The sequence below is a fragment of the Dipodomys ordii genome, unplaced genomic scaffold (assembly GCF_000151885.1).
Source record: "Dipodomys ordii isolate 6190 unplaced genomic scaffold, Dord_2.0 Scaffold41, whole genome shotgun sequence".
NCBI lineage: Eukaryota > Metazoa > Chordata > Mammalia > Rodentia > Heteromyidae > Dipodomys > Dipodomys ordii.
Window position 1 is genome coordinate 11,173,890 of NW_012267257.1, and position 15,971 is coordinate 11,189,860.

At 39.2% G+C, this 15,971-nt stretch overlaps 1 protein-coding gene across 1 annotated transcript in view; it reads left to right on the forward strand.

Annotated features, from left to right (window-relative positions):
• The window catches only part of Nup155 (nucleoporin 155kDa), a 76,477-nt gene that overhangs the window by 26,514 nt on the left and 33,992 nt on the right, over window positions 1-15,971 (forward strand). The window contains exons 15-21 of the mRNA XM_013018522.1: window positions 1,854-1,942; window positions 3,000-3,059; window positions 3,673-3,820; window positions 5,516-5,582; window positions 7,870-7,985; window positions 9,710-9,807; window positions 13,599-13,729. Coding sequence (XP_012873976.1) covers window positions 1,854-1,942; window positions 3,000-3,059; window positions 3,673-3,820; window positions 5,516-5,582; window positions 7,870-7,985; window positions 9,710-9,807; window positions 13,599-13,729 — 709 coding nt within the window. The remainder of the gene's footprint in view (window positions 1-1,853; window positions 1,943-2,999; window positions 3,060-3,672; window positions 3,821-5,515; window positions 5,583-7,869; window positions 7,986-9,709; window positions 9,808-13,598; window positions 13,730-15,971) is intronic.

Sequence of the window (15,971 nt, forward strand, 5' to 3'; positions counted from 1 at the left end):
CAGTTTATGAATACGATGTTGCCTTTTTCTTTTTCTCTTTTTTTTTTTGGGTCTGGTCGTGGGGCCTGAATTCTGGGCCTGGGAGCTGTCCCTCAGCTCTTTTAGCTCAAAGCTAGCGCTCTACCACTTGAGCCACAGCGCCACTTCCGGCTTTTTTCTTTTTGCTTATGTGGTATTGGGGAATCGAACCCAGGGCCTCATGCATGCAAGGCAAGCGTTCTACCACTGAGCCACCTTCCCAGCCTCAGGGCCTTGCATTCTTACTTGGCTTTTTCTGTTCAAGGTGGATGCTTTACTGGGCCATACCTCCACTTCCAGTTTTTTTTAGGTTAATTAGAGTTAAGAGTCTTAGACTTTTCTTCTCAGGCAAGTTTGGAACCACAATCAGATCTCAGCCTTCTGACTAGCTAGGCTTATATATGTGAGCCACCAGTGTTAGGCATAAATTTATTCTTTTGAATTATCTTTAAATAGTTATACAGAGGGGTTTCAATGCAACGTGTCAGTTTACGAGTATAATGTACCTTGATCAATATGACTTAGCTTTTATATTCTTTTGTCTAGCTTCTTTTTTTTTTTTTTTTTTCCGGTCGTGGGGCCTGAACTCTGGGCCTGGGCGCTGTCCCTCAGCTCTTCAGCTGTAGACTAGCGCTCTACCACTTGAGCCTCAATCCCACTTCCGGATTTTTCTGCTTATGTGGTGCTGAAGAATCGAACTCAGGCCTTCATGCATGCAAGGCAAGCACTCTACCGCTGAGGCACCTTCCCAGCCCCTTGTCTAGCTTCTTGAGTGGGTTTTTTTTTCTATCTTAAATTATAAGCTCATCTATCTTTTTTACTTTCTCAAACATTAGTACTGTTGCATGGTTATCATTGATAGGCAGGGATTCTGAATCATGGTGTAAAAGGGATTTCTTTTTTTCAGTTATGGGGCTTTAACTCTGGGCCAGAGCACCATCCCTGAGCTGTTCAGCTCTACCACTTGTGCCACAGCGCCACTTCCAGTTTTTTGGTGGCTAATTGGAGATAAGAGTCTCGTGGATGTTCCTGCCTGGGCTGGCTTTGAACCACGATCCTCAGATCTCAGCCTCCTGAGTAGCTAGGATTACAGGTGTGAGCCACCAGCACCCAGCTAAAAGGGATATTTTTAAATTTTTTTATTTTATTGTTAAGAGATTGTATGGAGGGGTTATAGTTACATGAGTAAGGCAATGAGTACATTACTTGTCTATCATTGTTACCCCTTCCCTTCCTTGTTGTTTTCTCACTATCCCTCCTCCTCCCCTGCTCCCACAGGATTTTTTTTTTAATTATAGTTTTTGCAGTGCTGTTTTTTAAATGCAGGGCCTCATGTCTACTATGCAAACACTTTATCACTAGGTTATATCCTGAACCTTGGGATTTGTTTGTTTGTTTTTGTTTTTTTGTGTAACAGGGATTTGCTACATAGCTCAGGTTGGCCTTGAATTCTAGATCTTCCTTCCTCTACCTCCTAAGTATTGGCATTGCAAGCATGTATTCCCATGCTTAGAAAAATTTAAAATAACAACTAATGTCTGGGTTAGTCCTAATGGCTTGAAAACTCCAGTGGTGTTTCCTCACTAAGTAAATTCTCTGCATGGCATATCTTTTTTTAGAATTTACCAGTCTCATCATTTTTCCTAGTAGTAGTTACTAGTGAACATTTACTGAGCAAATATTAAGCATTCTATGCATATGTTTCACTATCAGCACTGTATGGTAATTCTTAATGTTTAAAGCATTTATATGAAAGCCAAGCAGGACTAGAAACAATTCAGATTTTTATCGGGTAGTTTTACTGAACACACTTAGATTCTGTTGTCATATAACAGGTATGGTGGCGAAGCACAGATGAGATTTCCAGCTACTCTCCCAACTCCCAGTACTGTTGGTCCCATCTTGGGGTCACCTGTCTATTCTAGTGAGTATGAAATGCTGAAATAAACGTTTGTAATGGTTTGTTTTTATTGAAACTCTATGGCTTATTCTGCTTAGTAAAGTTTCTTGGTTTTATTCTGCTGCTGCATTATTGAGTAAGTGATTTTAACAAACACTTGGGACTCTTAAAAGTGATAATATTAATATTTAAACCTTAATATATACTAGGAAGCATAACCTGTGGTTAAGTGGTCCTCATTCAGGGGGAAAGAGATGAAGAATTCAGTGTCAAGAGACTCTCCTAGGGGATGGGAAGGTGGCTCAGTGGTAGAGTGCTTGCCTCGCATCAATGAGGCCTTAGGTTTGATTCCTCAGCGGCACATAAACAGAAAAAGCTGGAAGTGGCGCTGTGGCTCAAGTGGTAGAGTGCTAGCCTTGAACTGAAGAGCTGAGGGACAGAACCCAGGCCCAGAGTTCAAGCCTACACCAACAAAAACAAAAAAACAAACAAAAAAACCTCCTACACATGTTTTCCAAAACTGCAATTATTAGTTAGTGGTAAATAAATGAGTCATTGTATGTTTCATATGTGATGCCACTCTTCACTCAGGCTTTTAAACAAATTCTTAATTTGATCAGATTGAAAAGATTGGAGGTAATTTTAAATGTTTCTTGCTGGAAAAGTTTTATCTGTATTATTAAAATTAAAGTGAAGCCTCTTGTAGTTGTTTTAAGAAGGAATTGAAGCCGGGCGCTGGTGGCTCACACCTGTAATCCTAGCTACTCAGGAGGCTGAGATCTGAGGATCGCGGTTCAAAGCCAGCCCAGGCAGGAGAGACCATGAGACTCCTATCTCCAATAAATCACTAGAAAACTGGAAGTGGCGCTGTAGCTCAAGTGGTAGAGCGCTCACCTTGAGCTGAAGAGCTGAGGGACAGCCCCCAGGCCCAGAGTTCAAGCCCCATGGATGACCAAAAAAAAAAAAAAAAAGGAATTGAAGGTGATGGGGGTGGGTTTGTTTGATCATCTATGTAAGGAAATTTCACAAAGAATATATGCTTGTAAATCGTAAATCTTTATATGCTTCTTCCTTTTTTTAGGTTCTCCTGTTCCTAGTAGTCCCTATCCAAACCCATCCTTTTTAGGAACACCATCTCATGGTACTTCTTTACTTTGTTTTGTTGTGTTACTGTTGTTGTTGTTATTATTATTATTATTACTACTACTGTTCTTCTTTTTGAGGAGCTAGCTATATCATTTATCCTTAAATTTATGTTATAAATTATAGGTTAATTTGCCTATTCCTTTACTGGACGTAATAGAAGTAAATCTGAAGAAGTGACACTGATCAAGGTCCATTGTACTCATAAACTGATGTGTTGAAACTTCTTTCCACAAATACTTAAAGCTAATAAAAAAAGAACTGATATCTTAATAAATACTGGCATTTGGACATCATTACTATCCTTTATTTAGGACTTCACTAATAGTGTGCCTAGAAGTTCCCTACTTGGGTATCAGGATTTAACTGGACCCTGAGATTAGTGTAATTAGTTGTTTTACTCCAGCTTTAGGAGCATCAATTCCATTTTTTCCTTTCCATTTCATTCTGTATTGCAAACACTTGTAAGTCTACTTCTTACATTGAAAAACAAATTAAAATATTTCATTATTTTAAGAAATATTCATACTTTCATGTCAGATGTACAACCAACTTGTATTGGGAATTTTGAATTTTTAGTATTAAGCGATTTATGTTTATGTCTATTTAAGGTATACAGCCTTCAGCCATGTCAACTCCATTAGGCACCATGGGAAACCCAGCAACTCAGACCACAGGTATGAGTTGTGTGACTGGACCAGAGATTGTGTTCTCAGGAAAACACAATGGTATTTGCATTTACTTTTCTCGAATTATAGGGTAAGTTTTTTGGGGCTTTTTACTTTAAAAAAGAAATTATGACATATTTAATTGTTGCTCACTTTGTCCCATTTTTAGCTCTTAATATGAGACATTTATTCCTATTAAATTTTACATTTGACTCTTTTATCTATAAATTGCTTTTATCGGGCTGGGAAGGTGGCTCAGTGGTAGAGTGCTTACCTTGCATTCATGAGGCCCTGGGTTCGATTCCTCAGCACCACATAAGCAGAAAAAAAAAACCGGAAGTGGCACTGTGGTTCAAGTGGTAGAATGCTACCCTTGAGCTGAAGAGCTGAGGGAAAGCACCCAGGCCCAGAGTTCAGGCCCATGACTGGACTCCCCGCCACAAAAAAAAATTACTTTTATCATTTCAGCCTTTATATTTATTGCTGTGTCTTACTTCTGTGTGTCGTCAGAATATTTCTATATAAATATTAATTATACAGCATTATATACCACTCTATGATTCAGTGGGATTTCGAGATCCACTGGACAGTTCTGGCTATGAGGTAAAGAATTGTTTATCTTGGCAACTGTTGAGATATTTAAAGGAATGAGGATTGGCTGATTTGGAATGGCCTCAGCCAAGGAGACAGCTGCATTGTTCTCAATGTGGTCTCATTCTCCAACAGGCCAGCCAAGGATTTTTCATGTGCTAGTTCTAGATGTATGCTTTTATATCATTTCCTTAGAAATGTGAAACATTGCAGAACCCCTATCTAAATTTATGAGGGTTGTTTCATTATATATTCTCTATTCATAATTTATTTACTTATATTCTCTTGATTTTTTTATTATCTAAAATAACTTAGGTATACTTAGTTTGAATTTTTTCTTATTTTCCATTTTTGCTGGTAACATAGTAAATGTTAAGCAATCTCTAACTTTCAAAAACTAAATAGGGCTGGGAAAGTGGTTCAGTGGTAGAGTGCTTGCCTTGCATGCATGAGGCCCCGGGTTCGATTCCTCAGTTCCACATAAGCAAAAAGAAAAAAAAAGCCAGAAGTGGCCCTGTGGCTCAAGTGGTAGAGTTCTAGCCTTGAGCTGAAGAGCTGAGGGAGAGCGCCCAGGCCCAGAGTTCAGGACCACAACTGGACCTCCCCCCCAAAAAAAAGAAAAGAAAAAAAAAACTAAATAAAGGGGCTGGGAAGGTGGCTCAGTGGTAGAGTGCTTGCCTTGCATGCATGACGCCCTCGGTTTGATTCCTTAGTACCACATAAGCAGAAAAAGCCAAAAGTGGTACTGTGGCTCAAGTGGTAGAGCACTAGCCTTGAGCTGAAGAGCTGAGGAACAGCGCCCAGGCCAACAAAAATTCCACTAAATAAAGATCAGAGGTGGTTATTCATACCTTTTATCTCAGCTATTTGGTGGTGCACATTAGAAGTATCATAACTTGAAGTCCTCTCTGGCAAAAATTAGCAAGACTGCAATTCTGTCAATGAACCTGGGATGATGGGTATATGTCTGTAATTTTAGCTACTTGGAGGTACAGGAAGTTCTTGGTCAAAATATAAGACCCTACCCCAAAAATAAACTGAAGCAAAAAATGGTTGGATGTGATGACTAAAGTTGTAGAACATCTGCCTAGCAGGTGCAAGGCCCTCAACTAAAATCATAGTAATGAACAGGGGAAAAGCCATTATGCTTCTACAGAGAATTGAACATATATTCACATTAAAACATTTTTTCCAGAAATATTTGGGATGCTAGCTTAGTCGTGGAGAGAATATTCAAGAGTGGCAATAAAGAGATCACTGCAGTAAGTGTATATAAAATTACCTCGTTTGCATGTAATCAGAAGTTTATTTATGTCTCGATTATCCCATTTCTTGATTCTGTAAATAAGATGCAATGATTCTTTTATGTAGATGTTTGTGATCTTGTCCATTAAACTACCTACCCTGGTTTAAGTCTTGTCTCTATCACACATTAACTACCTTATGCTGAATGATTTTTGTTTTTTTTGGGTCCGGTCGTGGGCCTGAACTCTGGGCCTGGGTGCTGTCCCTCAGCTCTTCAGCTCAAGGCTAACACTCTACCACTTGAGCCACAGCGCCACTTCCGGCTTTTTGTTTATGATGTGCTGAGGAATCGAACCCAGCGCCTCGAGCATGCAAGGCAAGTGCTCTACCACTGAGCCACCTTCCCAGCCCCCTTTTTTTTTTTGTCGGCCATGGGGCTTGAACTCTGGGCCTGGGCGCTGTCCCTCAGCTCTTCAGCTCAAGGCGAGCAGCGCCACTTCCCTGAATGATTTTTTTTTTTTTTTAAGATTTTACCACTTGATAACTTCCTGCAAAATGAGATGAATGTCTCCTTCATAAAGATGTTCTATGATTTATTGTTTTTCCTTTTGTTAGTATTCATTATAGCTCCATAAACCCAGAACTAATTTCCTTGCATTGAACTGGGAAGTACCAGGTGCTTTAAGAAAACCATTTTGTAGAATTTTGCTTTCACAGATTCCAGTAGATTTCCTTAAAAATCTGGAATATTAGCCTGGCATCAGCACTTCACACCTGTGATTCTTGCTATTTAAGATGCTGAGACCTGGAGGATTGAACTTTAAAGCCAGCCTGTGAGGTAGAAGCACCATCTATGAGTTAGAAAGCCTAAAACAAGGCCCTCATATTGGCAACAAAAAAGAAAAAAACTTGTTAACACAATTTTTTTTGGGGGGGGGTCCGGTCATGGGATCTGAACTCTGGGCCTGGGCCCTCAGCACTTCAGCTCAAGGCTAGCGCTCTACCATTTGAGCCACAGTGCCACTTCCGGCTATTCTGCTTATGTGGTGCTGAGGAATTGAACCTAGGGCCTCATGCATGCGAGGAAAATACTCTACCACTGAGCCAACTTCCCAGCCCCATTAACACAATTTTTATTTAAGGCTTTTTTCTCTTTAAATGGAAAGATACCAAATGTCTGTCCTCTTGCTCTCCTTCCTCTATTCCTTTCTTTTGTTCATCCATTGCCTTAGTCTTTCATTTTTTGAGATAAAATTTCACTGCAAATTGTGAGTTGGCCTAGAGCTTGGGATACTCCTGTTTTTACCTCTTGAGTTCTGGAATTGAGTTTCTGGGACAACACACCTGGCCCAAATGTCTTTTTAAAAAGCCAGAGGGTTCTAGTGGCTCACATCTGCAAATCCTAGCTACTCGGGAAGCTGAGATCTATGGATTGTGGTTCAAAGCCAGCCCAACTAGGAAAGCTCATGAGACAAGACCTTGAGAAGCTGGAAGTAGGAGCTGTGGCTCAAGTGGTAGAGTGCCAGCCTTGAGTGAAAAAAAATCTAAGGGACAGTACCCAGGCCCTTAGTTCAAACCTGTGTACTGGCCCCCAAAAGGTAAAAGTTTGCATTTCTAAGAAGAAGTACACATTTTACCTATTGTAGCATTTAACTGGCAGAACTAATGGACAGCAATGAAAAATAATTTGTTATCTTAGAGATGGGATGACTAATAGCTAGACAAGGACATTAATGAACTTTGTGTGTGTGTACATGTGTGCATGTGCTGTTCAGTGGCTTGAATTTAGGGATGCTATTCCTAAGCTTTTTTGCTCAAGACTAAGACTATCACTTTGAGCCATAGCTCTGCTTCTGGCTTTCTTGATAATTGTTGATAAGGTTCTTATGGGCTTTCCTGCCTGAGCTGGCCTCGAACTATTATCTCAGCCTCTTGAGTAGCTAGGATTACAGGCATGAGTCACCAGGACCTGGCTAAGAAATTTATTTGCTATATTTCATCTGTCTGGTGGACATAAACTTGAAAAGTAATCAGGATGTTCTGAACCTTTGTGTTTTACTATAGGCAAATTATACATCAGCCTTATAAAAGTAGGAGGGGAGGGTGGAAGATACTGGAATCACTCATCGTTCTTTATGGTGATCAACACAGTATGAATTGATATAATAAAATGCTCAATCTGTACTATTTCTAAAGATAGCACACCTCAAAATTGTATTTACTCAGAACCATATGGACTATCTCCTTTTCACATGTATACTTTGTCAATGTTTTAAAGCTTTGAAAAACCTTCTATTCTCACAGATTGAAAGTAGTGTACCTTGCCAACTGCTGGAGTCAGTGCTACAAGAACTAAAGGGTTTACAAGAGTTCCTCGACAGAAATTCCCAGTTTGCTGGAGGGCCATTAGGAAATCCAAAGTAAGGATTAAAAAGAAAATGCTTCCTAATATGTTGACTTTTTATAATCACCCTTTTAAGGTGTATAATTTTGTAAGTTATATAGTAAGTTATGTAACCATCACCATTATTTAATTCCAGAGGAGTCAGTCATTCCTTTTCCTCTATCCCAGTCCCTGGCAGCCATTTTGTCTACTTGCTGTTAAAAAATGGAGCTACCCCTTTCCAATACTTGGTCTAAATGGGAAGAGGCAATTACAACTTTTATCTGACTTCTTTCTCTTACTATAATGTTAAAAAAAAAAAAGATCCATCTATTCTTACTTTCTTTAGTTTTTTTCAACATGAATAAAGGAGATTAAAAATCTTTTCTACATCTTAAGAGATAAAATACTGTATTAAAAAAATACAGTTGTGGGCTGGGAAGTTGGCTCAGTGGTAGAGTGCTTGCCTTGCATGCCTGAGGCCCTGGGTTCGATTCCTCAGCACCATATAAGCAAAAAGAAAAAAAAAAGCCAGAAGTGGCGCTGTGGCTCAAGTGGTAGAGTGCTAGCCTTGAGCTGAAGAGCTGAGGGACAGCACTCAGGCCCAGAGTTCAGGCCCCACAACTGGACCAAAAAAAAAGAATAACGAATATTAGCTGGGAAGGTGGCTCAGTGGTAGAGGACTTGCCTTGCATGCCTGAGGCCCTCGATTTGATTCCTCAGTACCACATAAGCAAAAAGAAAAAAGCCAGAAGTGGTGCTGTGGCTCAAGTGGTAGAGTGCTAGCCTTGAGCTGAAGAGCTGAGGGACCACGTTCAGGCCCCATGACTGGACCCCCCCCCCAAAAAAAAAAAGGCAAATAGTAAAAAAATACAGTTGTAAGGGCTGGGAATGTGGCTCAGTGGTAGAGCGCTTGCCTTGCATGCATGAGGCCCTGGGTTTAATTCCTCAGTACCACATAAGCAAAAAGAAAAAAAAAAGCCAGAAGTGGCGCTGTGGTTCAAGAGGTAGAGTGCTAGCCTTGAGCTGTAGAGCTGAGGGACAGCGCCCAGACCCAGAGTTCAGGCCCCACGACCAGACCCAAAAAAAAGAAAAAAAAAATACAGTTGTAGTTGTAAATATGTCCTGGTTCTGACCAACCCTAGAATGCCTGAAATACTAGTTCCATAAAATTCACTCATTTAAATGTTTAATTCAGTAACTGTAAATATATAGATCAACTTTTAGAACATTTTTAGTATCTAGAAGAAAAACTTCTTGTTTATCTGGTATCAGTCCTTTCACACCATCTCCAGTCCCAGAAAGAAGTTATTCATTTATGTGTATGGATTTACCTGTTCTTGATATTTTATAATCAATCGTATTTACTCTGGCTTCTTTGACTTACCCTGTTTTTTGAGGGATCATGTTTGAAAATTATTTTGTAACATATACTGGTACTTTATTCCTTTTTATTTTCTGACAGCTTTGGAATTTTAAGAACATAGACCACACATCTCCCCCAACTCCTCCCATTCTAAGTCCCTCTGTGCTCAAGGCTAGCACTCTACCACTTGAGCCACAGTGCCATTTTTATGTGGTACTGAGGAACTGAACCCAAGACTCTGTGCACTCTACCACTAGGCCACATTCCTAGCTCCCACTTACATATTTTTATGTACTATTTTTTTTGTATACATGATTGAATTCTGTGGTTACAATATCCATTGTAATATAGTGCAGCTGTTAACTATATAACCATATTTGGTGATTTCTTTTCAGTACTACTACCAAAGTGCAGCAAAGACTGATAGGATTCATGCGTCCTGAAAATGGAAATACTCAGCAAATGCAACAGGAGTTGCAGAGGAAGTTCCATGGTAAATTCTTCTTCTGATTATACTTGTACAGGACCCTCTGAAGAGTTTCATTACTTGAAGCGCTGACCCTGAGCTCTTCAGCTCAAGGCAAGCACTCTACCACCTGAGCCACAGCACCACTTCCATCTTTTTCTGTGTATGTGGTGCTGAGCAGTTGAACCCAGGGCCTCATGCATACAAAGCAAGCACTCTACCTCTGAGCCAACTTCCCAGCCCCCTTGAATGGGAAACAATAGAAGGTTCTTAGTAAGATTTAGTTTCTGTGATAACACAAGGCTTTAATTAAAGTATCATTAGTATAATAGAGAAAATATGAAAATAATTTATATTCCTTTTTTAGCTCATAGATTTTTGTCTCTTTACTGCTAGGAAACATGATTTTCATTGTGATTGCTTTTCCTTGTGATGACATAAATGCCTCATAACACTGTTAAAGTGCACAGTTCAGTAAATGTCTTGTATTTTGAATAGTTAATAATCTCCAGTACTCTTCCCATCTTTTGGGTTTTGTTGCTCTATGTTCTTGTGCTTTTACTTTTGGAGCCCAGTATTTCTGATTGGTAGAATTTCTTTCATTCCTAAATAGCCACTCATTTGCATTTGTCCTAAATTACTTTCTCCCCTTACTACTGGCCATAGTTTTCTATATATCATTTTGCAAATCCTTCTTTCTGAACTGCTAATGGTACATTAATAAACCTTAAGATTATTACCAGGTGAGAATTGGTACAAATTTAAGTATTCCTGTTGCTGGTAATTTATACTTTGAGCCATTTTGAAGAGCAATCTTGTTGCTGGTAATTTATACTTTGAGCCATTTTGAAGAATAGTTTTGTTATCTCTACTAAAAGCTGAAAAATACAGGCACATGATCTGTCTCTTTGTTTTTATTTGGTTGTACTGTTGTACTGTACTGTTCAGTGTTGTGCGTTGTAGGCAGGTGCTCTACCACTTAACCCAAGCCTATAGCCCCTTTTGCTTTTTTTTTTAATGTTTCAGGTATTGTCTCAGTTTTGCCCAGGTTTGCCTTAAACTTCTATCCTTTCATATCTGCCTCCCTCATAAATTGGGGGTTATATAGAAATGAATCACCATGCCCCACCTCTAAATGTATGCTCTTAAAGCCAACCATCTTTCATGTGATTTTCTTTCTTTTTTTTTCTTTCGGTGGTGGGGCTTGAACTCTGGGCCTACGCACTGTCCATGAACTCTTCAACTCAAGGCAAGTGGTCTACCATTTGAGCCACAGTATCACTTCTGGTTTCTAGTGGTTAATTGGAAATAAAAGTTTCACAGACTTTCCTGCCTGGGCTGGCTTTGAATCCTGATCCTCATATCTCAGCCTTCTGAGTAGCTAGGATTACAGGCATAAGCCACTGGCACCCACTCTCACGTCATTTTCATCAAACATCCTTCCCCACAATAGTAATATATTCATTTTTTTTTTTTTTTTGTCGGCTGTGGGGCTTGAACTCTGGGCCTGGGTGCTGTCCCTCAGCTCTTCAGCTCAAGGCCTGCGCTCTACCACTTGAGCCACAGCGCCACTTCTGCTACCACTTGAGCCACAGCGCCACTTCTGGCTTTTTTCTTTTTTGCTTATGTGGTGCTGAGGAGTTGAACCGAGGGCCTCATGCATGCAAGGCAAGCGCTCTACCACTGAGCCAACTTCCCAGCCCCTCACGCCTTTTAAATTCTATTACCTATATCCTCTTTTAAAAAAAATTCTACTTTCTACATAAGAGGATAGAACAAAAGCTGTCATTATAATGAATTGATTTCATGACCTTTCAATGAGTATTATAATTTCAGGGTTGAGAAACAGTCCTGGAGAAACATTACTGTACCTTTAGCTAGTCCCCCTTCACACTTATAATGTCCCAGTATTGTTACTGACATTTTAGGTTTAATTTCTGTATGTGAGCAAAAGCCTGCTGTTTAGAGTTTTTCTTGGTGGTGTTTTTTTGTTTGTTTGTTTGTTTGTATTTTTAGTGACAGGAAAGTTTTGTGGTGGTGGTGGTAGTGGTGGTGGTGGTGGTGGTGGTAATGGGGCCTGAATTTGGGGCTAGTGGGTAGTCCCTTGAGCTCTTTCACCCAGCACTAGTGCTCTATCACTTTGAACCACAACTCCATTTCTGGTTTTCTAGTGGTTAACTGGAGATTAGAGTCTCACAGATTTTCCTGCCCAGGCTTGACTTGAATCACAATCTTCAGCTCTTAGCCACCAATGCCCGGCTGTGGTAGGAAAGTTTATTAGGAAAAGAAACACTGTCAACAGACTCATAGCAAGTTAACATTAGGATGAGCATGATAGTTATATATGTAACCTCTTTTATGTCTCTATTTCTTGTAACTTAATATGTAAAAGTATGTGTGCTGGGAAGGGAGCTAGTTTTAATGTTTTAGTGTCCTTACTTTAATGTCTAAGTCTGGTTCTTTTTTTTGGGGGGGGGGTCCAGTCATGGGGCCTGACTCTGGACCTGAGCGCTGTCCCTCAGCTCTTCAGCTCAAGGCTAGCGCTCTACCATTTGATCCCCAGCGCCACTTCCGGCTTTTTTCTTTTTGCTTATGTGGTGCTGAGGAATCGAACCCAGGGCCTCATGCATACAAGACAAGCGCTGTACCACTGAGCCACCTTCCAAGCCCATGAATCTGGTTCTTTTTATATTTATTTTAAATCTATGTCTATCTGTCTATCCTTTCTTATTCTCACTGTGTCTTACAGGTTGGAGGACAAGGTAGCTCTCTTAAATATTTGGATTTTGGAGCTTGGCTTACCCTGCTCCACATGCTGATCTCTAGCTCCAGTCACTTTAGTTCAAACAACATAATTTCCTTCTTGCTGGATAAATACTATTAATTACTTAAAAAACAAAACAGAACTTTCTTTTTCTTTTGGGGGGGGGTCTGGTCTTGGGGCCTGAACTCTGGGCCTGGGCTCTGTCTCTCAGTTCTTCAGCTCAAGGCTAGTGCTCTACCACTTGAGCCACAGCACCACTTCCAGCTTTTTTCTTTTTGCTTATGTGGTGCTGAGGAATTGAACCCAGGGCTTCATGCATGCAAGGCAAGAGCTCTACCACTGAGCCCCCTTCCCAGCCCGTGTTTTTTGTTTTTGTTGGTCATGAGGCTTGAACTCTGGGCCTGGACACTGTCCTTCAGCTTTTCAGCTCAAGACTAGCGCTCTACCACTTGAGCCACAGTGCCACGTCCAGTTTTTTGAGTGGCTTATAAGAGATGAGTCTCATGGACTTTCCTGCCCAGGCTGGCTTTGAACTGTGATCCTCAGATCTCAGCCTCCTGAGTATTTAGGATTATAGGCATGAGCCACTGGCACCCGGCCACAAAACTTTTTTTATTGTACTGGAATTTGCACTCACACTTGAGGCACACTCCTAGCCCTTCAGGATATCCCTTGAGGATATTTATGGTTTTTATTTTAGTAGCAAACCCCTGAAAACTATCTAAATGTCCTTCAGGTAGAAAATGGGTTGAATTATGATACATTCTCATCATAAAAAACTCAGAAATAAAAGTAAATTTACTTGATTTATATTTACAATATAGGTAGGTTGTCAGTGTATAAAGTGGTAAAAAAAGTGATTGTTAAGAACACAGCATTATTATTTTTATGTACATACACTATAATAACTGGTGTTTGTGTGCCTTTGGGGACAGAAAAGAGAGTAACAAAATTTCAACTATAACTGTTGATTTCATTTGAAATAAAGCAAATAATCTATTTTAATCTATGTCATTTTATGAAACATCACAAGTTGCATTTTGTCATTCATTAGAGGCTCAACTGAGTGAAAAAGTTTCACTTCAGGCAATCCAGCAGTTGGTGAGAAAATCATACCAGGCTCTGGCTTTGTGGAAACTGCTTTGTGAACATCAGTTTACCATCATTGTAGGAGAACTTCAAAAGGTAAAGTTCGTATATTTAGGATCATAAAGTTAATAGGTGATGTTTGTTGTTGCATGATTTAAATTTTATACTTTGGTTTGGGTAGTGCTTAGTTTATGATAAAAATTAGTACATTATAAAGAGTATACAAAAATGTGGTAATGTAGCCAAATGCCAGTGGCTCATGCCTGTAATCCTAGTTCCTGAGGAAACTGAATATCTAGAGGATAAAAGTTTGTAGACAATTGGGCAGGTAGTTCATGAGATTCTTAACTCCAATTACTCACCAAAAAGCCAAATGTGGAACTGTGGATTGAGTGATAAGAGTATTAGCCTTGAGCACATTAAGGGACAGTATGCGTGGGCCCTTAGTTCAAGCCCCAGTACCAGCACATACAACACACACACACACACACACACACACACACACACTAACTGCATTTTTTTAAAGGTATTGAATGGTTTGTTCATCAACTATATAATGAGGCATAAAGGGGCTTGTCTTACTTTTTAGTATGTAAAAGATAACTATGTTCAACCAGCCAAACTAGCTGAATTTATACTGTCATTTTAATATTTTCCATCAGATTGTAATCATTTTTCCTGTCTATTGACAATTATTTTTTTATTTATTTAGGGTGACAAAATGGTAATTTTCTAAACATGATTCCTTCAGCAGTTGTTAACTTCAATTCTTGAAAAATAAGTTTTCTATTTCTTCTAAAGTTGTTTGATTACGGTGAAATCTTGACTCTCTAGGTGCCATTTTTCAAAGTTAGAAAGTGATCTACAGTTCCTTTCACTAGCATGCAAGTAGCCTGGGGTTTTGTTGAGGGAAACTCCCTCTTCCCTTCTCCCTGCTCCTACTTCTAACCTTACCCCATGATCTACAACTTGAGCCATATCTACACTTCTGCCTTTTTACTGGTAAATTGTAGCTAAGAATCTCATATGCTTTCTTTTCTGGGCTGGCTTTGAACCACAATTCTCCTGAATAGACAGGATTGTAGGAATGAGCCATCAACACCCAGCTTTTTTTTTTTTTTAATGGAAATACTTTGAACCTCAGTTCCCAAATCTTAGCCTTCTGAGTAGCTAGGATTATAGGGGTGAGCTACCAGCTCCTGGCTTATTATTTTCTTTTTTATAGCAGTACTGGGGTTTTGAACCTAGGACCCTGTGCTTGCTAAGCAGGTCCTCTACCACTTGAATCATTGCCCCCAGCCAGTTTGATATTTTTAAGCAGAATTTTTTTTACCTTTTTGACAATTGAATCTATTATTTTTAGTTACAAAAATAATTTTCATTTCTATACCACATAATGTTCTTCAGTTTTGTTGTGTGGTAAACTTAATGTAAATAATGGTTTAGACTATGAATAATTTGTGATCCATCTTCAAAACGTTCTTTCCTTACCAGTTTATATTTTCAAGAGTTGCAGGTTAAATGTTTTTCAAAGATTTGATCATATTGTGGGTATTTTTGAAATTTAGAAAGATTATCAGTGCATTAAACAATATATTTTACTGTAGTGTAATCATCTTAATACATTGGAACTCCATTGTAGAAAGCCAAATTGCTCAAAATGAAGATCATACTCTATGTTAAAACCTTTCAAAAAGAATTATAACTTTATTTAGGAAAAATAAAAAAAATCAAGATTTACTTATTTGCAGTGTTTGGGTTCAAATACAGTCCTGCTACATGCTAAACAAATGCTCTAACATTTCCTTTCACCTCTAGCCCTATCTCATGATTTTTTTAGATGTAATGAAGGGATCGTATCTTCCTGGTTGTCACTAAAGTCATGTGATATGGCTTTATTTTTTTATTCAACCTGGCCTTGATAGAGTTAGAAGCTTGTACCATAGCTATGGTATGGGTTGATTTTATGCACGTTTGCAGAATTGCTTCTCTGATACCTTTTTTTAGTGGTGGGATTGAATTTAGGGTTCTACTAGTGAACCACACTTACTTTGTCCTTTAAATTACAAACCTATTTAGGTTTAGATTATTTTAAGTCATGCAAATTACTTCTGCATATAAATATACTATACTGATAATTTTATTTTTATTGTAAAGGTGATGTACAGAGAAGTTACAGTTACATAAGTCAGGTAATTAGTACTTTTTTTTTTTTGGTCTGTCATGAGGCTTGAACTTGGTCTGGGTGCTTTCCCTGAGCTCTTCAGCTCAAGGCTAGCGCTCTACCACTTGAGCCACAGTGCCACTTCTGGTTTTCTGGTGGTTTATTGGAGATAAG